This window comes from Sceloporus occidentalis, unplaced genomic scaffold (assembly GCF_023333645.1).
Source record: "Sceloporus occidentalis isolate IW3139 unplaced genomic scaffold, rSceOcc1.0.p SCAF_45, whole genome shotgun sequence".
NCBI classification, from domain to species: Eukaryota; Metazoa; Chordata; class Lepidosauria; order Squamata; family Phrynosomatidae; genus Sceloporus; species Sceloporus occidentalis.
In genome coordinates, this window is record NW_028317025.1 from 5081531 (window position 1) to 5105612 (window position 24082).

General features: G+C 42.5%; 1 protein-coding gene across 1 annotated transcript in view; it reads right to left on the reverse strand.

Moving 5' to 3' along the window:
* The window catches only part of NWD1 (NACHT and WD repeat domain containing 1), a 33973-nt gene that overhangs the window by 5124 nt on the left and 4767 nt on the right, over positions 1-24082 (reverse strand). Inside the window, exons 3-18 of the mRNA XM_089490556.1 lie at positions 20330-20684; positions 17983-18266; positions 17028-17255; positions 16327-16925; positions 15920-16123; positions 14439-14598; positions 14225-14342; positions 13959-14123; positions 12108-12305; positions 10373-10495; positions 9895-10091; positions 8836-9114; positions 7537-7627; positions 7214-7368; positions 6395-6671; positions 1177-1727 (exon numbers count right to left, since the gene is read on the reverse strand). Coding sequence (XP_089346682.1) covers positions 1177-1727; positions 6395-6671; positions 7214-7368; positions 7537-7627; positions 8836-9114; positions 9895-10091; positions 10373-10495; positions 12108-12305; positions 13959-14123; positions 14225-14342; positions 14439-14598; positions 15920-16123; positions 16327-16925; positions 17028-17255; positions 17983-18266; positions 20330-20684 — 3984 coding nt within the window. The remainder of the gene's footprint in view (positions 1-1176; positions 1728-6394; positions 6672-7213; positions 7369-7536; positions 7628-8835; positions 9115-9894; positions 10092-10372; positions 10496-12107; positions 12306-13958; positions 14124-14224; positions 14343-14438; positions 14599-15919; positions 16124-16326; positions 16926-17027; positions 17256-17982; positions 18267-20329; positions 20685-24082) is intronic.

The following is a 24082-nucleotide window of genomic DNA, read 5'->3' on the forward strand; positions in this document are numbered from 1 at the left end:
CGGATGCCTCTCGCTCTCACCGCAGGACTCCGGCAACAAGGTAAGTGGGGGGGGTGTAGTTTGAAGAGGGGGGGTGTACTTTGAAGGGGCAGAGGGGGGGGTGTAGTTTGAAGGGGCAGGGGGGGTGTAGTTTGAAGGGGCAGAGGGGGGGTGTAGTTTGAAGGGGCAGGGGGGGTGTAGTTTGAAGGGGCAGAGGGGGGGTATAGTTTGAAGGGGCAGAGGGTGGGGTGTAGTTTGAAGGGGCAGAGGGGGGTGTAGTTTGAAGGGGCAGAGGGGGGGTGTAGTTTGAAGGGGCAGAGGGGGGGTGTAGTTTGAAGGGGCAGAGGGGGGGTGTAGTTTGAAGGGGCAGAGGGGGGGTGTAGTTTGAAGGGGCAGAGGGGGGGTGTAGTTTGAAGGGGCAGGGGGGGTGTAGTTTGAAGGGGCAGAGGGGGGGTGTAGTTTGAAGGGACAGTGGGAGGGGGGTGTAGTTTGAAGGGGCAGAGGGGGGGTGTAGTTTGAATGGGCAGAGGGGGGTAGTTTGAATGGGCAGAGGGGGGTAGTTTGAATGGGCGGGGGGGTAGTTTGAAGGGGCAGAGGGGAGAGGTAGTTTGAAGGGGTAGAGGGGAGGGGTAGTTTGAAGGGGCAGAGAGGGGGGGTAGTTTGAAGGGGCAGAGAGGGTGGGTAGTTTGAAGGGGCAGAGAGGGGGGGCGCCAGAGGAGTAGTCCGCACAGGGCGCCACAACGCCTAAGGCCGGCTCTGATGGCAGCACCATCAGCTACCAGACTACAGCTGTTGCCATGTTGGCAGCCATGGAAAAAATAATCCTTTTAGAAACACCGGTGGAGAATAATTGGGGTACAGGTTATTATGAAAACTAACTCTGTGTGGTGTATGTCCTACATTGGCTTAAGGAAGGTTTGCTACATTTTTGTTTAGTTACTACACAGTGTAATGGGGCAACTAACAAAGCATGGTAAAGAAAGAGATTGAATGTTTAGGCAAGACAAACTCGAAACAATGTATTACTTGTTAAAGATAATTCATGCACTTTAAGTGAATTTGGTGTGTGCTTACCAAGGCTTTTATGGGAAACACAGCAGCAGTGTTGTATTGACAAAACATCAATACATATTTGAACTAGTGTGTGTATGTGCAAAGAGATCTACCTGTGCTCTATGCAAAATTAGCAGAGTTTACCTTGTAACACATCTCATGCTCCCAGTCACCGGTCTGCAGATTCCAAAGACGCTGGATTGCATCCTCAGAGCCACTAAGTGCATACATTTCCTTGTTACTTATTTCCAAGCATGTGATTTTACTTCTGTGTGACCCCAAGGACAGGCCCTCTTCTTTTTCGCTGTTTAAAAGGTAAAGTTCCCCCTGTGATGTACCATAAAAAAGTCTTCCATCTCCTAGGGCTGCCACCTGGCACACAGAAATGGAATCCATTACATGGACTGAGCCTATGGGACCTTCCAAAGTTGGTATAGGGTCCCCTCTTGTAACATCGTATAAATGTACAAAGCTTTGGTAAGCCACAGCCATTTTGCTCTCGCATTTGCTCAATGATAGACAAAGCACAGGCAAATTGTGATCAGGTGGGGGGATGCAAGCCACATCTTGTGTTTGGTCCAAAGGAAATGCTAAAACTGTGCCTGAGCTGAGCCCACAGAATAGAACTCTTTTGCACTCGGCCACTTCCAAGCAGGTCACATTTGATGAGGCCTCCAGAATATTAGCCATCAGACCTAATGAATTTGAACAGAAATATAAAGTTTATTTACAATCTAAATTCTTGTAGCAAACATTAATGGAATCTACCTGGAGAAAAAGAAATCACACATCTGAAAATTTATATATTTATATATACCGTATTGGCTCCATTATAGGCCGCACCCTTAAAGTTTGGTGCTTTTGTAAAGAAAAAAATATTTTTAGGGAAAAAATACACAATGGTAAATGGTAAAGAAGTATTTTATCAAATGAACAGTAACACATGTATTTTAACATTTTTGGTATCTATTATGCACCATAGTCAGCACAGTTTATACACAAACAGAAAACCAAAAGCCATTTTAAGGTCCCCCTTAATTCATAATTACACGCCCTGATACGCGCTCAGACAGCCTCCGCTGCTACTGGTCGGTAGTTCATGTCATGTCACACCGGCGCTCCGCCATAGAAGCCCCAGCGGAAGAGCCAGCAGCAGCGAGGGTTGTCTTCATCGCGCAGACGCCCACCAGCTGCCAGAGAGGAGGATCCAGGTCCCCTGCAGCTTTGCAATACGAATGCCTGGCAATACGAATTGCACATCCCTGCACTAAACCCTGATTATAGGCCACACCCCCACTGTAATGACTTAAAGTGGGGGAAAAGTGTGGCCTAAAATCGGGCCAATACGGTGTGTGTATATATATATATATATATATATATATAGTTGCTTTAAAAAATAGATATGATTATCTTTTGTTCATATTTTATTTTTATCATTTAACAAAATGCAAAGTGAGTGAACAGAAGAAAAATCTAAATGAAATCAATATCTGGTGTGATCACCAAACTGCTTCAAAAAGCCTCCAAAATATTAAAATCCGCTCTCCATGCAGCCCTTTTTTGTATGTAAGACAGAATATATCTTTTAACATTGTGTATGAAGAGTGGCCCAGAGGGAGGACATCTTTAAATAGTAGACATGTGCAAATGAGCCAAAAACAATTTGGAAAAATGTTTTGGTTCGTTTTTGGACTATTGGTTTTCAGGTAACGAATTTCGGTGCCCACATTTTACACTGCCAATCTCTCAAACTCGTATTCTCGTTCACTCTCTTTCATGCTCTCTAAATATTTCCCTGCCTTCTCCGCACACTACTTCCACTTCCGCATCTTCTTCATCTATCTTCTCTTCAATCCTCAGCATTTTCCTTAGCTGGCATAGAGAATGAACAAATAGACACCAGTGACTGGCCTATTATCTGGCATCACCAACAACCATATTAGAGAGGCTGGATGCTGCCAGGACTTCTCTGACGGCTCCCACCCAGGAGCATTCCGCTGCCGATTAACACAGCTGACGAAAAAGGTTGCCATGAAGCTGCTGTCTCACTGGCTCCTGCCTGAAATTGAAGTCCCTTCTCTACCCCATCTGAGGTACACACAAAGGCTGAATGCCCGTACCTCCTGAGGGTACCTGGAAGAGCCACCTGGGGACCAAATAAAAATAACAAATGGAAGAAGAGTTGGGAAAAGGAATCTTTGTATCATTGCTACCAGAGATGGCAAGGAAAAAGTATAAGACTGCTGGTTGCTTACACTAGGGGCATGCATACTCATCGCTGGTAGGGAAGAAAGTCAAGTACTGAGTCAATCAACATGCTGATTTTGCAAAAAAATTAGACCTGATGTTTGTTACGGAATCAGGCACCGCAGGTGATGGACCCACAATGCAGAAATGGCGAGCAAATCCAATAAACAAGCCGGGATCGAGGCAGGCAGCACAGGAGCGAAGTCAAACAACAATAGCCAAGGTCGGGACGGGCAGCGCAGGATCGTAGTCAAAGAACAATAGCCAAGGTCGGGACGGGCAGCGCAGGATCGTAGTCAAGGAACAATAGCCAAGGTCTGGTACACAAGAATAGCAATCAAAAGGCACAAGCGAAACAAACACCCCGAGAACAATGATTTGGACTCGTTGAACGGGCAAGGAAACACAGGACCAGGAAGTTTAAATAGGACCAATGGCGGGAAAGCAGGTGCGATGACGTCATCGCGACCGGCGCAAGAGAAGCGTCGTCGCGATGACAACGAACCAAAACAAACCCTACTGCCTGTGGTACCTCCGCGAATGATGCGGAAGCGCCACACAGGCAGGGGAGGAAGAGACAGCAACCGTGGACAGGCAGCGGCGATCGAACACTCGATCGCCGCCGACATGTCCGCGGCGGCTAACCACAATCTCCTCTCTGCCTGTGCTGCCGCCGCGAGCGACGCGGCGGCGCCGCACAGGCAGAAGAGGTACTGGTCGGGTGCCGCGAGCATGTAGCGGCGGATCGTCTCTTCGATCGCCGCTGACATGTAGCGGCAGCCCGATCAGGACTGACAGTGGCAGGAAGGCGTGCCTGCCCGATACACACGCCCCCTCGTGTGCGCGCCGCACGCACGGCAACACACGAGGAGGACGGGCGCGAAGGACGCCGAGGGACCCCAGCCGGCCGGGTAGGTACGACATGTTTAGCCCTACTTTTCCCACCCAAACTGGGCTACTCTTTACCTATGTGCTGTAAAACTGTTGTAGCTGGGGGAGCCAGGTCAGAGTAGAAGACTAGATGCTCAGAATCCTGCGTAAGGCCTCTGGACTCCTAAGACTCTGGCTCTAGGTGGCTGTCTGCTGCTTCCTTAATATTCCTCTTTGTGTCATCTGCAGGCAATGTTAGGATCAACATGGTGCATTATCCTGCTGGAAGTAGCAATCAGAAGATGGGTACACTGTGGTCATAAAGGGATGGACATGGTCAGCAACAATACTCAGGTAGGCTGTTGCCTTTAAACGATGCTCAATTGGTACTAAGGGGCCCAAAGTGTGCCAGGAAAATGTCCCCCACACCATTACACCACCACCAGCCTGAACCGTTGATACAAGGCAGGGCGGATCTATGCTTTCATGTTGTTTATGCCAAAGTCAAGACTCATCAGACCAGGCAACATTCTTCCAGTCTTCCATTGTCCAATTTTGGTGAGCCTATGCAAATAGTAGCCTCAGTTTCCTTTTCCTAGCTGATAGAAGTGGCACCCAGTGTGGTCTTCTGCTGCTGTAACCCATCTGCTTCAAGGTTAAATGTGTTGTGCGTTCAGAGATGATATTCTGCCTAGCTTGGTTGTATCGAGTGGTTATTTGAGTTACTGTTGTGTTTCTGTCATCTCAAACCAGTCTGCCCATTCTCCTCTGACTTCTGACATCAACAAGGCATTTTCGTCCACACAACTCCCGCTCACTGGATATTTTCTCTTCTTCGGACCATTCTCTGTAAACCCTAGAAATGGTTGTGCGTGAAAATTCCAGTAGATCAGCAGTTTCTTAAGACCAGCCCGTCTGGCACCAACAACCATGCCACATCCAAAGTCACTTAAATCCCCTTTCTTCCCCATTCTGATGTTAGGTTTGAACTTCAGCAAGTTGTCTTGACCACGTCTACATGCCTAAATGTATTAAGTTGCTGACATGTGATTGGCTGATTAGCTATTTGTGGCCTGTGAGTGCATACATGTATGTATGTAAGCATTTATGTGTACATGTGTGTGTGATCATGTGCATGTGTACTTGTGTGTGTGTTTGAGAATGGATGTGCACTTGTGTATGTGTGTGTTTTTGCATGTATGGATGTGTAATTGTGTGTGTGAGCATGGATGTATACCTGTGTGTGTTTGTGTAAGCATGGATGTGTAATTGTGTTAGTAGGGTGAGATGTAATGTGTGTTAATGAGTATGAGTAAGTGTGTGTAATGCAATGCAATGATGACACAGACCAGCTGTTGAAGTTGGGGGGCCGGGGCAATTTTTTGCACCAGGGCCCGGTGGTTTCTAGTTACCCCCTGATGGTACTACAGGAAAAATGAGGTCTGCATGGGTCTGTAACTAGATAAATGGCAAGGCAAAAAGAGGTCAAAGGGGTCAAGACAGGAACACTGTCAGAGGCCTAAACCAGAAGATTAGCACACCAATTAAGTTGTAAAATGTACAAATAAGACAAATAACAAAATCTAAGCCCATAGCTAGCTTTAAAACAAGGGAGTAACCACATACAAGACAGACTAGTAACTCACTGCTTACAAATCAGAAACTAATTTAAGCATTTGTTTTCTCTCAATTCAGATATGAGAATATCCTATGAAGAAAGAAATAGAGCCCTGTGAAGCTTTTCGATTGCATTTGAATTCTCAATGAACATTCATGTTAATACAGCTGATCTGAAACTCATTTTGAGGTATTTCCATAGTAAAGTTATATAGTGGCTTATCATACCTCATCAAGAAGGGACACATTGAAAACAATTTTAAGGCTCCAACATTACTGCCCAGGTTTATACCTATCCAGCTGGTGGCCGCCACTGTCCCCATGTAGGTATGCCATGGGGCAGGCGTGGTCTACGGGGCCATGATGGAAGGGATGTGTTACAGGGGTGGTGTTAATTGCTTCCTCAATAAGTAGGTGAGATGTGTACACAGAACATAAGTTGTAAGATGTATTTCCGTTTAGGAGGAGGGTTAGTGTGGCCTGTGGCCGTTGAGTTGATTATGGGTTAAATTTATTTTGTAAATTTAAGATTTGCAGAGTCCTAGGAGGAAACTTGTTTTCCATAAAATATAAATAATATGTTTTTTATCATTCATTTATAATACTTTGTGATTTATTTTACTCTTACCTTTTTCAGAGTCCCAGACAGCAATCTTGTGTTTGTCTCCAGTTCTTGGGAAATACACCCGTTTTCCTGCATCTGAAACAGCAACACAGCCACTGCGATCTTGGAATGGGGGAACTGTCTTGTGCTGCTTATCATAATCCATGTTCCACAGCTTTAGATAGTAAGCACTACATGAAGAGGAGACTATTGTCCTGCCTGTTATTGCTAATGCAGTGACTGGCACTCCCATACCATGTAGTGTATCCAGAAGAGCCCCTCTCTGAGATAAACTCCAGATCTATGAGTTAAACATCAAGAATACTTTGATAAAGAAACATAGACATCTTGTTAGATCTTTATTTATCTCCAACATGATGAATAACACACATGACATTAAGATGTCATGTGTGTTATTCATCATGTTGGAGATAAATAAAGATTTATCTATGTGCCTAAGACAACCTGTATTATTTGTAATGTTATCTTTCTGATGTCTCCATTTTTATTAAATAGAAGACATCTTTCTTTCCCTGACAGTCCACAAGATAATTGTAGAGTGATATGTATTTTCCTAATTTATTGAAAGGCTAACATGATTTTAGTTCAGGACAATAACACGTCACCACAGATGATAGCATGACTTTTTGGTTGTACATTTTACATAAAGGGGTCTGGTTTTACAAATATTGTTTAATACAGTATTTGATTGTATTGTTTTATCACTCTGAAACACAATGTACACTGATGCACAACTATATAAAGTCCACATAGTACCAAATCTGTCTTCTTTTTTTGTAATAACAAAAATATGTTTAGCAAATGAAGTATGTTCTTACTAACCCGGATGGTTTCATCTCTTGATCCAGTGACTATAATATCTTTTTCACTGTCGAAGACAGCGGATTCCACTATATCATCATGCTCGAGATATGAAGACAGAAATGTCCTGAATGCATTGGAATCAGCAAGAAAAACTTGAACTTGCTTCCCAAATCCTGAAGGCGATATAGATTTAAGCAGATATAGATTTAAATCTGTGGTTGGGGTGACCTTTCAAAACCTTTTCGCTATTCAAAAGCGTTGACTAAATTTTGTTATCCTAAATTCAGATTTTTTATAAATACGTTTAATCACATTATACTGATGCCATACCTAATACTTACCTGCTGCAAACAGGGACTCATCATCAGCGACCACCACAAAGGTCAAAGCACTTGGCATCATCTCTGTTGAGACACCACCACCCGAGGAAATCTAAAATGCAAGAACAGAAATACCATGTGTCCTCTACTTATGATAGAATACACATATACCGTACTTACATTATCAGCTAATGGGGGATAATATATGCTACTTCAAAAGTGGTTATATGCAGCAGCATGTTGCACAGTTTATTGTCTTGTAAAATGAAATTTTTATTGTGCAGGACTGGGGCCTTCCTTTCACACTAACGGATATTACCACAATATTATTGTTCTACATAAAACCATGATAGTTCTAATGGTTTGTTAAGTGTCATGAAGGATGACCTTCCCATACTTGCATTTATAGGGTAACTCTTGGATTCTGCCACTTTAAGCTGTTATCCCACCGTTAATAATCGTACCCTGTCAGACCCTATATCCTCATTGGCACAGGCACGCTTACCCGCAGCTGGAAGCATCAAAGGTTGTGGTGGGGTCCTTGGACCTCAAGGTAGACTGCTTCCCTGGTCTAAATATAGGGAATCCACCTGGAGCCATCCCTATGGCAGTGCGCACATCCAGAGAAAGGGCTTCTGTAGCCTCGATGGCTGCTCAGAGGTGACCTCTTACACAAAGCAGCATGAAAGATGAAAGGGGCGGAGCCTCTGTACTTTTTAATGCTACACTGACCTGTAATAACCTACAAGTGCAAAAGGGAACTGAGCTAATCTACAGCCCAATAAATGTCCCACAAACCCTCAGGTCAGTGCTTATACGTTCTAGCTGTGGCATCTGCTTCCCAGCAGACGCTCTTCCCTACTCCTTCTGTTTGTGTTGTTTGTTGATGGTGACCTACCTGTTGTCGACCCTGGCTTTCTTCATGGACTACGCTACCTCTCTCTGACCCCTATTTGGGACTTCACGGCTACCAATCCCGGCTTGCTTCCTGGACTATATTACCTGCCTCTGGCCCGTATTGTAAATTCCTGGCTATCGACCTCTGGTTGTTTACTGGACTACGCTCTCTGCCTCTGGCCTCTATTGTCATTTACAGGCTACCGACCCCGGCTTACTTACTGGACTATGCTTCTGGGCGCTTGTCCCTACCCCTGCTTCGTGGCTCCACCAGTCAAACAATTACATACCCAAATATAATGTTTTTTTGTGGCAACATAGTTTTTTGGGTTTTGTGAGCTGTGTTAATTACGCCTCATGAGTCTCCTGGCATTTATTTTATCTTACATCAATATAAATATACCCCACTTAAAGATTACTTACAAGTGCCAAGGCGCCATTTTTGAACCCAACAACCATTTTGCCATGCCTGGGAATAACACAGCTGCAGACTGGATCTGCTGCCTTTCCAAACACGCCTGGGAGCTGCCGTGATCCCCGTAGTTCCCTCGTGGAACTGTCCCAAAGATGAACTGTGCCACCTTCTGTTACGGTAATTAGGAGCTGCTGCGGGGAGAGCACTGCTACTTGCACTGGGAAGCCAGGAACTCCTGGTGACAGGCATAGAACAGGATCTCCTGATTCGATATGCCACACATTGACCTAAGGGTAAAAGACATATTCCCTACTTATTTTATGTACTGTCTAGATATGAAAAGTGAATATCCTAAAGTTAATTTTTATTTGTAGCAAACTATAAAGATACAACTTGTAAGTATTTATTAAACAAGATGCTATTATGACATGTAAAATACGGTCCATAGGTGAATTTGTATTCAGAATTACATTTTTAATAAAGCTCACCAAGAGAAATTAAGTTCATATATTCACAGTTGTACTGCAATATACAGTAGACTTGGGCGCCGGTGAAGTCTTCGTGTTTGTCTTCAGGGAAAAAAATCTTCGTAATCTATGAATATTCACTTGTTCCCGTGTTCGTTTTGGGCAAATATTTGTACATGTTCTACGTATTTGTTTTTCTCTTCTTTTTTCTGATTGTTTTCTAGTCTTAAGTCTTCCATAGTATAGCAGGAGTTAATATGGGAATCCGAACGATCGCTCCAGGATTTTTTTTCTCCCTTTACCAAGCCAAGTTGCTGAGAGCTGGGTTGTTTGTTTGCTTGTGTTTTCCTTTCCCCTCTTCAACCAATGAAGAGCAGCTGCCCTTTCCCATTAATTCTTTAGTGTGAATAAGAAAGGGCAGCTGCTGCTAATTGGTCTCCATTTTGTAACTGGTATGTTCTTTTTAAGGAATAAAAAAGCAACCTTTTTTGCAACATTTCTTTACATTTTCATACCTGTCCAACTCTAGATGAGCCTCTAGACAAATTGATACTTAAATATGAAATTTATGTCTTTCTACTCCATTAAACATTAACCCACCTGAGACCCGGCTGCTGAGTATATAAACCCCATTTTCTCATCCACGTGTAAATAAGCATTTTCATAGACTGTATGGTCTTCATGAATGGACAGATATGTCTTTCCAGTTACCAAGTTCCAGAGAAGCAAAGTGTGGTCCATAGAGCCAGAAACTGCACGGGTTCCGCTTCCAAATACTTTTACACATCGTATTGAAGCTGCAGAAAACTCAACATTTTAATAATTTTTCCACATTCAGGAAAAACACCATCTTGGTGCATTTTCTATACATAAAAAATCTGAACCAAAATTCTTTATTCTTTTAATATCTTATAATCTAGTGATTAACAATAGGGAAACATGTTTTTCGTCTTAAATCATATTATAAGAATATAAGCATGATACTGTACACTACAGCATAGGATACATCTGTTAAACCCAATAAAACTATCTACATCACACCATTTTGGCTAAAGGGAAATTTATGAGATAAACCTACCTGAGTGGCCAATCAAAGTGTGAATGACCTCAATGTCCTTGATGTTCCACACTATCATTGTTCCATCTTCAGAACCCACCACAAGAAGATCCTGATCATGGCAGAGCTCCATGACAGTGACACCTAAAGATAGGACACAGGAGCATATTATTAACACTATACACACTCTGTACTTATTATTATTATATTATTATATTATTTCTCAGGATGTCGAAAAAAATACCGTATTTACTCGATTATAAGACGAGGTTTTTTTCAGAGCGAATCGGGGTCGTCTTATAATCAGACCTCAAATAGGTCTGACTATGAGACGACTAAGATCCAGATCCCCCGCAGCTGCAGGGGACCTGGATCCTCCTGTCCCCCCCCCGCCCCACTTACCGGTACTTCTGAGTCCCCGGTGTGTAGCTGGGGCAGCATGTAGATGTACGCGATTCGCGTAGACAACTTCCGCTGCAGCAGGAAGGAGGTGTGGCTAGCAGCGGGGGTTGTCTGCGTCCATCGCGCAGACCTTCCCCGGTTGTCAGAGATAAGAGTCCAGACTCCATAAATGCCTTTTTAACCCTCTATACGCCACTCTGCCTCCTGAATGCCTTAAACCTCCCTATATGCCACTCTTCCCCATAATATGCCTTTTAAACCTCTAAATGCCAGAGTGGCATATAGGGGTATAAGGCATTTCTGGAGGCAGAGTGGCACATAGGGGGTCCAAAGGCATATCATGGGGCACAGTGGCATATAGGGTTAAAAGGCATATCATGGGGCACAGTGGCATTTAGAGGGTTAAAAGGCATATCATACGGCACAGTGGCATATAGGGGGTATAAGGCATTTCTGGGGCAGATGTGCATAACTGGGGGGCAGGTTGGAAAATAGAGAGGAAATAAAACCAAAATATTTTTCTCAATCATAGCTTTTATTAAAAAAAAAATAGTTTAGATGAATTAACATTTACTGGTAAAACTTTTTTCCTATAGGGTCGGCTTATATTCAGGCTTTTTCTTTTTTTTCCTAAATTAATATTCAGATTTGGGGGGTCGTCTTATAATCAGGGTCGTCCTATAATCGAGCAAATACGGTATTTCAACAAGAAATATGCCACTTAATTTCACTAGATACCCTTACTGTTCTCATAAACTTTAAAGCAATGTTGCTATAATAAAATACATTGTTATGGTTTTCCCTTGATCTCTAGTTTTAAAAGCTGTGTTCTTTAATTTTGACCTTCATCTTGAACTTCATCTTGCAACACCCTTGAAATTGTGCCATTAATATCTGTTGGGTACATCTACATGCTATTATTAGAACCCACAGACTAAGCATAAACAAATCAATTAACTAAAACAACCTATAGCTGGTGCTTTTTGTTTGACAATCAGGGAAATTGTCCTGGAGATATTTTGTTGAAACGCTCAGCCCTTACAAAGGTTGCCTCAACAACTTAACTGTAGGGCAGGGATACGCTAATTGAAAGGAATAATGATGCAGAACCTAAAATAAATAAATGGAGGCATTTCCTCATGTTTACAGATAAAGTTGGATTATTGTTTATTTCAATCTATGAACACAGTTACTTTGGATTATATAGTGTACAGAACTGTAAAATGTAGAATTTGGGGGAAAAAGTCAGAGATCTGGTATTCAGTGTATAACTGGTTGGATAGCAATTCATTTTCTGCTATGTTGTCTGTTTGCAATTTAGGACACATCTGTAGTTATATCTGTAGATACAAACCTTTTTGAAAGCCGGTAATAGTTGTCTGCAAAGGTCCACCAGGAGGCTGGAAGAAGCCACACATTGGAATGAAAGTGGGATTTGGATATTTGTCAAACCATGCCAAACACTGCCTGCACATTTCACCGATCACCGATGGACAGGACTTCTGAAAGAAGTGCAGCCTTGCTAAAATCTCTGTGTATATTATGCAAGGGTCTATATGGGAAATGTACAGACAAAATAAAATTACAATTTTGTATTGTTAGGTCATTATACAAAAGCTAGTGATTTGGGTGACTGGAGAGTTGGTGTTTTGGTGTGCCCGTATACAGTTCTTGTAAGAGCTAGGAAGCAGCTATTGACGGAGGTATCCAGTCGGGTACCGGGCGTCTCGTCACAGCGAGTAAAACATATTCCAAGTTTACAACAACAAAGGAAAAGTATCTTAAACCAGTTCCATTTTGTCCAAAATATGAACATCATATTGACATTATTCACAAAATAAGAGGGAATATAGCATCATAATACGCATCCTAAATCTCCTTTACTTTCTTAGATAGAGTCCAAACCCTTTAAACATCAATTCTCTTCCAAAAATATTATACTTAAACTTATTTTTACAAGACAATAAATGGAGCAGATATAACACTAATGTGACCTGGGGTAAATCTTTTGCATATCATCACCTAAAAAAACTCTCAAAAATAGATTACCTTTCTGATTTGAATGTATTCATGTATTGTTTAAAAAGAGCAGAGGTACTACATTTTATCCAACAGTACCAGACAGTAACATTTATCTCAAAAACTAATATTTGCTCTTCCATAAAATATATACCTTCCATGGCTTGTAGATAGTGTATGCCTTTTAGAACAATTGTCTGTTTCCAAAATGCAGGAATAATAGATTTGTCTGTGGTAGGTAAGTACAACAAAACTTTTCACAAAGGAAAATCTGAGCCTTTGAGAGGCATACATCTAGCCCCATTAGGTTATATATAATAATCAGGACATTTTTCAAAAATAATTCCACTCTTGAGCAGGACACAAATGAAAAGTAAAAAGGTCCCTCTTGCATTTTTGCATTTCCAACATCTATCAGATATGGAGGGGTCCATGTGGTTAAGATCATGGAGTCCTATACAAATGGGACAGAAATTTAAAGAAAGTTTCTGCGGTTTGGATAAAATTGAGATTTTCTTGTTCTTGTAGAAAAATGTTGCACCACTGCATCTGGATACATCCAGATTTCTTTCTCGGTATATATTGTCGGACTATAGACCATAACTACATGTTGAGACTTTTCTATATGAGACAACCATAAATGAAATTATCTATAATACCGGTAGTTTCTAGCCAAGGTCCTTGCATAAGTAATTTCAATAACAACAAGGAACTATTGGTAAGGTAGATTTTATACATTTTGGAAACGTGGGGTCATGTGGAACAGAAAATATTACCTTTTATTCTGAGTTACATAGAAAATGAAAAATAAGTAATTTGCGCATAGTCAAAATAAATGTTTCCTGCACCTTTCTCTAGGAACTAAACACATTAAAACTGTGGAAGAGCTAGTATAAATTGCATCAAGTTCCGATCAAACATTTAAGTCCAAATTCGCTTGTACTGAATGCATGAAAAACCGAACTTTCTTTAATGAATTGCACCATACTTGTAACAGTGTCTAAGTCAAACTAGGTGTATTTGCATGGCTTCATCAAGACTTAGTCATAAAACAAGATGCAAATATTGACTTTTCATATACTCTACTTCTAACCAGTTACCATTTTTGACTGCTTTGCATTTCTTTCTTTGGTAAATGATTGAAGGCAACAGATAACCCAATTGATGGGGATTTTATTCAACTCACCGACAGAACCTTCAATGAAATTTATGGTGGGTTGGAAGAGACGCAAGGCATCACGTACAAGGTATAACTCACTGTTTCCAACATATTCAACAGACATCTCAAAGTCTTTGATAACACTATTAATCCCACATGAGACAATTTTACTGGCGATCCAGTTCAGGTTACCTGCAAAATGTAATTTATCTGAAATTAATTCATTATGCAGCACATAAATTTAACTTAGCAATAGGTTGAGCATGAAGATGTCCAGTATTGCTCACCCCTACCTAAAATGTCTCTCTGCAGATCCTCTATGCGTTCTGCTTTCAGCAAATGATAAGGAAGTTCACTCATTTTTCTTAGGTTGGGCACATCATCAGAGAACCACAAGGGCTGCGGGGCTACCTTGTGAGAGATGGTAATTAAAGTTATTTTTTGTGCCACCACAATATTCTGATATAATGCTGTGATTCGAGTACAGCAATATTTTGTTGTAGATACCTTTCTGTCAGCATCCATGTACTTTTTGATAAGTGGTAAGTGAATTGGACGTTTGGTTCCCTGACTCCATTTTCCCATAAAGTATTCAGACAGAGTAAAGTGTCTCTTGGCCTTCTCTGTGACAGTGAGGTAGGAGTCTTGAACCACTTCAATAAATTGTCTGCAGACAGAAAGTGAAGATTAACACATACATGTCACTGATAGGATTGCCCTGGTGCACTGATCAACAATGAGATATGGTGATGCAACATGCTCGTACAAAACTTCCCCTGTCTGCTGTCAGATCTCAGTGAGCTTCAATGTGTGACCTTTATAATATCTTAAAAACATCTCCTAAAATTAACAATGCATGACACAGGGCCAGTTTGACCCTTCTTGGAGTTATTCATTTAAAATGTTAAATTTGTTCACAAATGACATTTAGTCTCACATATCAGTTAATAAAGCCTTTGTAAATTCAAATTACTCTGTAATAGCAGAAGTACTGTTGTACTGTTTCTCTTTTATATGCTCCAGTCTACTTTACTCTGCATTTTCTGTATTTCTCCTTCCTTTCTCGAACATCCTTTTTACTATCTCCTTTCCCCTTTCTATATTCTTTGATTTTCTCTTGCTTCTTTTTTTTATTTTCTCCTAACATTGCGTCTTAGTTGCCTTCTCATATTTTCTCTCAGTGTGGGTTATCTATAGTTAATGCCTAAACATCCACTACTACTTTCAACCACTCTGACAAACCCAACTAAGCCAGGCTCTGGAAAGCCATCCGGACCATGCTCTCCCTTCCACAGTCTGTACCTGATGAAGGTTTCATACAATTTCCAGACTGGATCCTGCTGACATCCAGTCTCTTACAAAAACAAAAGTTGGAGCATTGGCCCATTCTTCTCTCCATACCCTCCACCCCAGGGACCCATACATATAATTTGCACCTCTCCTGTGTGCACCTACACAATCTACACTCAACCAGGGCCGAGCCTAGGGTCACTGAAGCCTGGGTGCAAAAATATTTTTGGCACCTTTCAGGTGGGTGTGGCAACATTTCTAACTCCTCCCCTTAACAGTAAGCTTTGCCCCAAACAGTATAACAGTACCATCTTTTCCTCCAGACTACTTGTCGGTGCCATTTTGGGCCCAAATGGGTCATAAGTGACATCTTTGCCTCCCAAACATCATTGCACTAAATGTGTCAGTGACATCAGGCGCTCTGACTTTAAAGAAAACACTGAACAAGAGGGGCAAAGCAAAAAAATTGTGCCCCCCCCACTATAACTATACAGAGGCTTTTTTAACACACAACACCCCTTCTTTAAGGTGTCACATACTTTACAGAATAATTGGACATAACGCCAACTGTATTTTTTTCCCTATTGTCTCCACTTTATCTACATTTTTTGTACAAATGTACTACTTTTTTAATAATAATAATTAGTACAGTAACATTAGGATTACTAAACAGCACCACATATGTGCATTCAGCTTACCTATGGTAAAGGCCTAGTACTGTACTCCCATCTGCTTGCCTCTCCACTAAATACCCCTCTAAGTCAAGGCATAGACGAGTCCAAGATAGGGAGGGGAATTTAATGACATCATTGCTAGGAGGAGCCCAGTATTGGTATATATCCGATAGAACATCATCATCCAATGACAAAACATCCTTCAGCTCTGCCTCTGAAAGTCCGCTCCTAAAATTGACCAAAATATACAAATTATCTCATTAGGTAAAATGCTTGGTTAGATCAGTCTGCCTGGTAGACACTGTATCTAAAAATCAAAGAAAGACACTATAGTATAAAGCAGTCTTTTGGGATAATTTTGTTTACCTCAATTGTTTTGAACGTTACAAATACTTAAATAAAACATAGAAAAACGTAACCTATATACAAACCTAGAAGTTACAATATAACCAAGGGCATGTGATACTAGTATTTTCCCATGAATCTGTTCCAGTCGCTGGTACAGCTGGTGCACTGCATCTTTTGTGCTGGTGGCAATCTTGAGTTCTGAGGGTGATGTGTAAGAAGACCACCTTTTGGCCTCATCAAAAGCTAGTCTGAGTTGCAGGGGCTGCCCACACATCTTGAAGCTGCTTAAGACAATGTCAAGCTGAGCAGTGGTGAGCTTTCGCCCAACAGAAGACAGGAGCATCTCAATCATCTGTCCACCTTGTTCAGGAGAGAGTGGCTGTACCTCCAGGAAAGATTGTGGGTCTGGGATAAACTCCCGCAATGTATTTAGAATTCCTCCTTCGTCAGGTAATGTTGATACTATAATATGCACATTGGCTGGGCATTCTTTGGGTAGCCAGTGCAAGTGGTGGGCTCCTTCTGATGTGGAGAGCTGGTCAAGTGAGTCCAAGATGACAACTAGAGGCTCTGCTCTTGTTTCAGATGCTGTGTTAAGAAGCTGGTGAAAAAATCTCACTGTTTCGCTGTAAATGTTAGTGATCTGAGCAGATGGAAGTGACAGGTCTAGAGATAAACACACCTAAATAGGAAGATACATATAAAGTTACTCACATTTTGAACAATATATGTGACAGTTTAAATAAAAGAAATATATATTTCTACATATTGCAGCCACATTGACCTGGTAGCAAATACTCTTGAGAACATCATGGATTTCTGAGCTTTGAGGCGATGTCCCCAGCAGTCGTAGGATCAACGTGGGTCCCCCATCACTAGGTGCAGCTAATCTCAGCATCTCAAAGACTTTGCACAACAGTGCTGTTTTTCCAGATCCTGAAGCTCCATAGATTACAAGGGGTGGGCAAACATGATCATCTTTTACATGGCTCATGATGCACTGCAGCAGCTCCTGGCGCCCACAGAAGATTTCAGATTTCATACGAGACATGGTCAAATGGTGAGTGACCTCCTGCATTAGCCATCCTAGCCAAGGCTGCTGTTTTTGATAGAAATAAAAAAATATTCTTATATATACTTCACAGATTTCTTACATTCCTCAATGTATAAAATCTGGGGGAAAAGGGGGAAGCGCTTCACAACTTGACTTCAGACACTGCAAACTCCAAGATTTTTGCACAGGCCTATTTTATTTATTAAACTCCATAAACATGCCTCTGGTCCTAGTGGAAATGGTGTACATACATGTCACTGTGGATAGCAGCATGCTTTGCTTCTGACTAACTAAAAACAGGGCCATAACCACAGGTTTTGCAGGTGAGTCTGATCCATGGACATTATCACAGTAGCCTGAAGGAACCTTCAACCTTTTGCTTTTACTAACCATGAGAAAAGCGCCTTATGAAGTACATTGTCGTTGGTATATTTGGAAAATATGTAAATGTTTGGTTTCTATACAATTTTGTTTGTGTCTCAGAAGTAAATTACACTTGAAATCATTACATATCATTGCAATTAATATTAGGTTACTTGTAAGAAATGTGCTAAAAATTTGATCTGTTTGTGCAGTGGCTGCAAAGAGAAATTTCATATTTTACCATATGTACCTCTGGTTCTGGGTGGTCTGTTGGTGTATTGGGCAGACAGCTTAGTATCTGATGACTGACCACAGTAATTACTTGACCACAAAGTTCCTGTAGGTAGGAGCACTTAGACTTCTCTTTGCTCATCTCAACCACGTGTCTCTTTACTTGGTCTGGATGATCCCGAAGTATCCTTTCCTTCAGGTCCCCTAGAAGTTCCTGAGCCTCTTTGTCTGAGCTTCCATCTTCCCTGACATCAATAAGTTGATGGAACTTGTCCTTACAATAGTCCATATCCTTTACCTCTCGGAAGATGATAGTGGACCCTGACTTACTGGCTTTGGAGGCTAAGAAGCCATATTCAATTTCATATTCAGTAACTAGATGACATTACAGGTGAGAAGGAAAATAGTTCAGTAAATACTGGTAAATGTAGCTTATTTTTTTAAAGAAAATTAATTATGTAAATCTCAGAGACATCTAACAACACAACTGTGAAACTTGCTACCCTAGAAGTCATTGCTTGTAAAACAATGGCATATTGTGTATAGGAAAGTGAAACATGTTTTATACAGAAGCAATGCAAGGATTGAACTATTTAACCTGGCAACAAAATCATGTCCTTAGTATATTGTTAATGGCCGTCACAATGCAAGGCTGGTCAACAATTTGATTACCTGCATGAGAGGAATTTCAGCTTGGTTTCTGTGCTTCTGAAGCTGTGTATGTGGGTACATGTGTATACAGATACATTATATTCCCAAAAGTATGTGGACCCTACTCCTAATTATTGAGTTTAGGAGTTTCAGCAACACCCATGCTAACAGGTGTATAGACGTGCCATCTCCATAGATAAACAGTGGCAGTAGAATGAGTCGTACTTATGAGCACAGTGAATTCAAACAGTGCACTGTCATAGGATGCCACTTTTGCAACAAGTCAATTTGTGAAATTTTTACCCTCCTAGACCCCACCGGAGCTTCATGAAATGGGTCTCCATTGCTGAGCAGCTGCACACAAGCCATAGCATATAATCATTATATGCAATGCCAAACGTTGGCTGGAGTGGTGTAAAGCACAGCGTCACTGGACTCTGAACCAGTGGAAACATGTTCTCACGCTTCACTTACTGGAAATCTGATGGACAAATCTGGGTTTGGCAGATGCCAGGACATAAATATATTTTTTTATTATTCAGTGAGACTTCACTTCACTTAAACATAACATCTAGTCTACCCTAGAGTGTGCTATGACATGTTGTGTTAAATAAACTCAGAAACAGTACTTTGCATGTAAATAAAAAAATCTCAAGAAGAAGGATGAAACTGATAAAAACAAATACCGTATTGGCTCGAATATAGGCGGCACTTTTTTTGCGGCCTATATTCGGGGTCTAGCGCCCGGCGCCCAGAACTGCAGCAGGGTTAGGATACAGATCCCCGCAGTGGTGCATGGGACCTGCATCCTACTCTCTGATATGCTGAGACAGCCTCCCCTGCCGGCACTTTCCACGGGGGGGTGCCGGCACTGGAGATTGTCTAAGCGCATCGTGCAGATGTTCACCGGCAGCAGCGATGCACGTGAACAGCCTCCGCTGCCGGCACATCTGCACGACGTGCTTTAACAATCTCCCTTTCCGGGAATTCCCACGGGGGGAGTCCCGGCAAAGGAGATTGTTAAAGCACATCGTGCAGACATGCCGGCAGCGGAGGTTGTTTCCGCGCATCGCCGCAGCCGGTGAACGTCCGCACGATGCGTTTTACCTTTGCCCCCAAGACTTACCAGAGCAGACTCCCGGGTGTCTTGCGTGGCCGGCGGGGGACATCTACGCAATACGCGTATACAACTTCCGGTGCCGCCACATCCGCTGAGTGCCGGCACCGGAAGTTGTATACGCGTATTGCGTAGATGTCCCCCGCCGGCCACGCAAGACACCCGGGAGTCTGCTCTGGTAAGTCGGGGGGGGCAGAGTGGCAGCATATCTCGGGGGGAGGAGAAGGAGGACAGTGGCAGCATATCTCGGGGGGGCAGTGGCAGCATATCTCGGGGGGGCAGTGGCAGCATATCTCGGGGGGGAGGACAGTGGCAGCATATCTCGGGGGGGCAGTGGCAGCATATCTCGGGGGGGGACAGTGGCAGCATATCTCGGGGGGGACAGTGGCAGCATATCTCGGGGGGGACAGTGGCAGCATATCTCGGGGGGGACAGTGGCAGCATATCTCGGGGGGGTCAGAGTGGCAGCATATCTCGGGGGGGGACAGAGTGGCAGCATGCCTATTAAAAAAACTTTTTCTTTAAAAAAGCACCAAACTTTTAGGGTGCGGCCTATATACGGGGGCGGCCTATATCCGAGCCAATACGGTATTTGGTGTTTGCTAATGTTTTGCTAGCCTCTCAAATCTATGCTACACAAGTGAAGACTGAATGGACAAGTCCTATTTACCTGATTTAAAATATTTGTGTTTTTGTTCTGGTGTAATAAGCCCTTCTTTTTCTGCCTCAGTAGCAGCTAATCGTAGAGCCTGGGAGAGCTGGCTTTCCATCTTTTTCCACTTTTTTATGTCCTCCGCCTGTAGATCCTTATGGACTGGGTTGGTATCAGCATAGTGGATTAGGTGAGTTGTGATGGGCTGTAAGATGAAAATGGGAGGGGACGAATTTGTGTCCTTCCAAAACCACTGAGTCAGGAGCTGAGCGTCAGATTTATCTTTCTGCACCTTGTTGTATAGGATGCTGAATTCTTCCTCACTAATAATTCGAGGGATGGGTCTGAAGCCATAACGTTCTCCAATCAAGGCCTGCAACGTTAAAAGGGAGTGTTTAGCTTTTTCGATATTCATAAACACAACAAGCAGCACCAGGTTTAAACTAATTTATCCTTTCTAATGTAACCTTATTTTAACTTGTGTAAAACATTTTTGTTATGATTGTTTCGTATATTACGAAAGCTTCTTTTTCTTGGGGGGGGCATGTAATATGAAAGCTACTTTTATATCTCAAAGCAGATGGATTAATATTAAATCATGAGGCCAATGGTCAGCATGGATGTATCCTATTCAATGGCAATTATACATACAAAAAAGACTTTGCTTTGCAGAAAGATTTTTCCCAAAATGTGTATTAGTGGTGTACTTGAGTGGCTGTCTGCCCTGGGTGCCACTCATCAGGGACACAGATCTCTAGCCAGGGGCATAACAATCATTGTCACAGGGGTCACAACTATGAATAAGCCTGTCACACTAGGGGGCCCTGGCTGACCCCCACAACCACTTTAAAGCCACTAGGTACAAGTAATATCTACAGCTAGTAAAACTAAGGGTGATCTCACTCTGACCCAGCCGGCAGAAAGTGACATCACATCCACTTATTGCATGCTGAATCAGTCTGCACAGAGCATGGGGGAAGAGAGACACGCGACTTATGCAGGTAAGTGGTTTAAGTAGACTGTTTGGGGGCACTGATAAGCTGTTTAGGGAAAAAGGTGGCACAGACAAGCTGTTTGGGGCACTGGCAACTGGTTTGGGGACAATGATGGCAGAGACAAGTTATTTACGGGTCACAGGAAAGCTATCTGGGTGCACTAACAAGTTGTTTGGGGACAAAGAATGCACAGGCAAGCTATCTGGGTGCACTAACAAGCTGTTTAGGGACAAAGATGGCATAGGCAACTTCTATGGGGGTCATAGACAAACTGTGTGGTGGCAAATATGGCACAAGCAGGCTGTTTGGGGAAAAAGATGGCACATGCAGACTGTTTGATGGCACAGACAAGCTGTATTGGCTATTGCTTGCACAGACAAGCTGATTTGGGACCGAGATGGCACCATGTTCCTTGGTGATGTTGGGGGTCCCAGGGCACGGTGTTTTCTAGTTACGCCCTTACCTCCAGCCTCGAGATGGTGACCTCCAGAACCACCAGTGCCACACAGACTTGCAGGTCTGTGTGTGGCTGCTACGGAACGCTGAGCTTCATCTATGTGCAAAGTCTGTGCTGAGGCTGCAAAGAGGCGGGCACTGAATGCCCTGTGTAACACGCTGAGTGGTGGTGATGTCATGAGAGGTGCTCGGCGTGTCCTTCAAGTGCACTGCTAGCCAGCTGGACTCTGCAGTGTGTGATCACCAGAGAAAGAGTAAGTAAGTCCTGGGGTGCAGAATTTGTACAAACTATTCTTGCAAACATTATATATTTTGGGAGTGTTTTAGCAATTTAAAGTGGGGGTGCCAAATACCTTATTGGCCCGATTATAGGCTGCACCCCCCTAATTTAAGTCTTTAAAGTGAGGGTGTAGCCTATAATCAGGGTTTATCACCCCACCCCCGGGACATGCAGTTCCAGGTGGCAGGAAGGGGTTTTTTTTTAAGTTCCTTTTCACTTAGCCCTGCTGCAGGTAAGAAGCAGGGTTAGGATCCAGGTCCCCTGCAGCACTGCAGGGGGCCTGGATCCTCCTCTCTGGAAAACCTCTGCTGCTGTCCACCACTTCCTATGGGGCTTCTGGTGTGCGTGGCATGACCTTCCGGTGGTCCATCATAGATGCATTCAGTATCTGGAAGTTTGGTGGACAAATCTGGATTTAGCAGGCACCAGGTGAAAGCTACCTATCGTGAAAGGATGAGGGAGTAAGAGAAAGGGTAAGGGAGTGAGAGAAAGGGGAAGTGGTTGAGGAGGCAGGCAGAGAGAGTAAGAGAGATGATAAGAGGGTGAACGTGCATGTCTTAGCATGAGTGTGTATGTGTCTGTTAGAGAGATTGTGAGCATGACTGTGTATGTGATTAAAATGTCTACATAGGAAACTGAGAAACTAATTGCCAAGGAGAGTAAAAATAATCCCAAGAAATGTTTTAAGTATGTAAATGGAAAAAGTTAAAGGTAGAGAATGTTGGTCCTTTATAATCTGAAACAGGAAACTTGGTTAGTGAGGACAGGAAGAAGCCGACATCCTAATTTTTTTTCTTTTTCTTCTGTTTATACCAAGGAAGAACCAATGACGGAGCCCCTGTCGGCTAATTTTAAGGAACCATTTCAGCAAACATGGGATTGGCTGACACAAGAAAAAGTGGTCAAGCAATTAAATACTGTTTAGGTAGACAAGGCCCCTGGACCGGATGGTATACACCCAAGGGTACTTAAGGAGCTAAGCCTAATTTTGGCCCAACCATTATTACTGATCTTAAGGGATTCTTTAACTTCAGGCATAGTTCTATTAGATTGGCGCAAGGCAGATGTTGTGCCCATATTTAAAAAGGGATCAAAATCTTAACCATGAAATTACAGGCCAGTAAGCTTAGAAGGATTTCTAAAGGTATACATTCAAGAACATATCTTGATCTAGAATCCAATTAGTAGAAGTCATCATGGATTTGTGAAAGACAGGTCTTGTCAAACCAACTTATTAGCATTCGATGAAGAAGTTAAGAAAAATATAGATCTGGGTGTGGCCGTAGATGTGATTTATCTGGACCTTTCTAAGGCATTTGATACGGTTCCACATAAAAGGTTACTCTACAAATTAACAGAAATAGGCTTAGGGGCAAATGTCTGTATTTGGATTGGAAATTGGCTAAAAGTTAGAATGCAGAGAGTTGTTGTGAATGGATGTTTCTGTACACAGGTATTAAGTGGAGTGCCTCGGGGGTCTGTCCTGGGTCGTCTTCTTTTTAATTTGTTTATAAATGATCTCCCAAGCTGCATTGAGAGCCATGTCACAGTTTTTGCTGATGACACAAAATTAGGCAAGGTAATTCAACCTAATCTTGATGTTTCTTCTTTGCAGGAGGATTTAGACTGAGTTGGGGACTGCGCGTGCAAGTGGCAGATGAGGTTACACATAGATAAATTATGTATTATGGTAAAAATAATAAAAACGCAACCTATACTATGAATGGAATATCCTTGGGGAAAACTACCAATGAGAAGGATTTAGGAATAATGGTAGACAACAAACTTGACAACAGTGTGCAATGCCAGCAAGCAGCTGCAAGGACCAATAAGGTTTTGGAATGCATAAAACAAGGTATTGATTCACGGGAGGAGGATATCATCTTGCCTCTTTACAGGTCAATGGTAAGACCTCACTTAATATGCTGTACAAATCTGGGCAACGGTCCTTAAAAAGGACATCATGGAACTAGAAAAAGTGCATGGAGGGCTACAAAATTAATAAGGGAATTGGAAGATACTAGTTAAGAAGAGAGACTA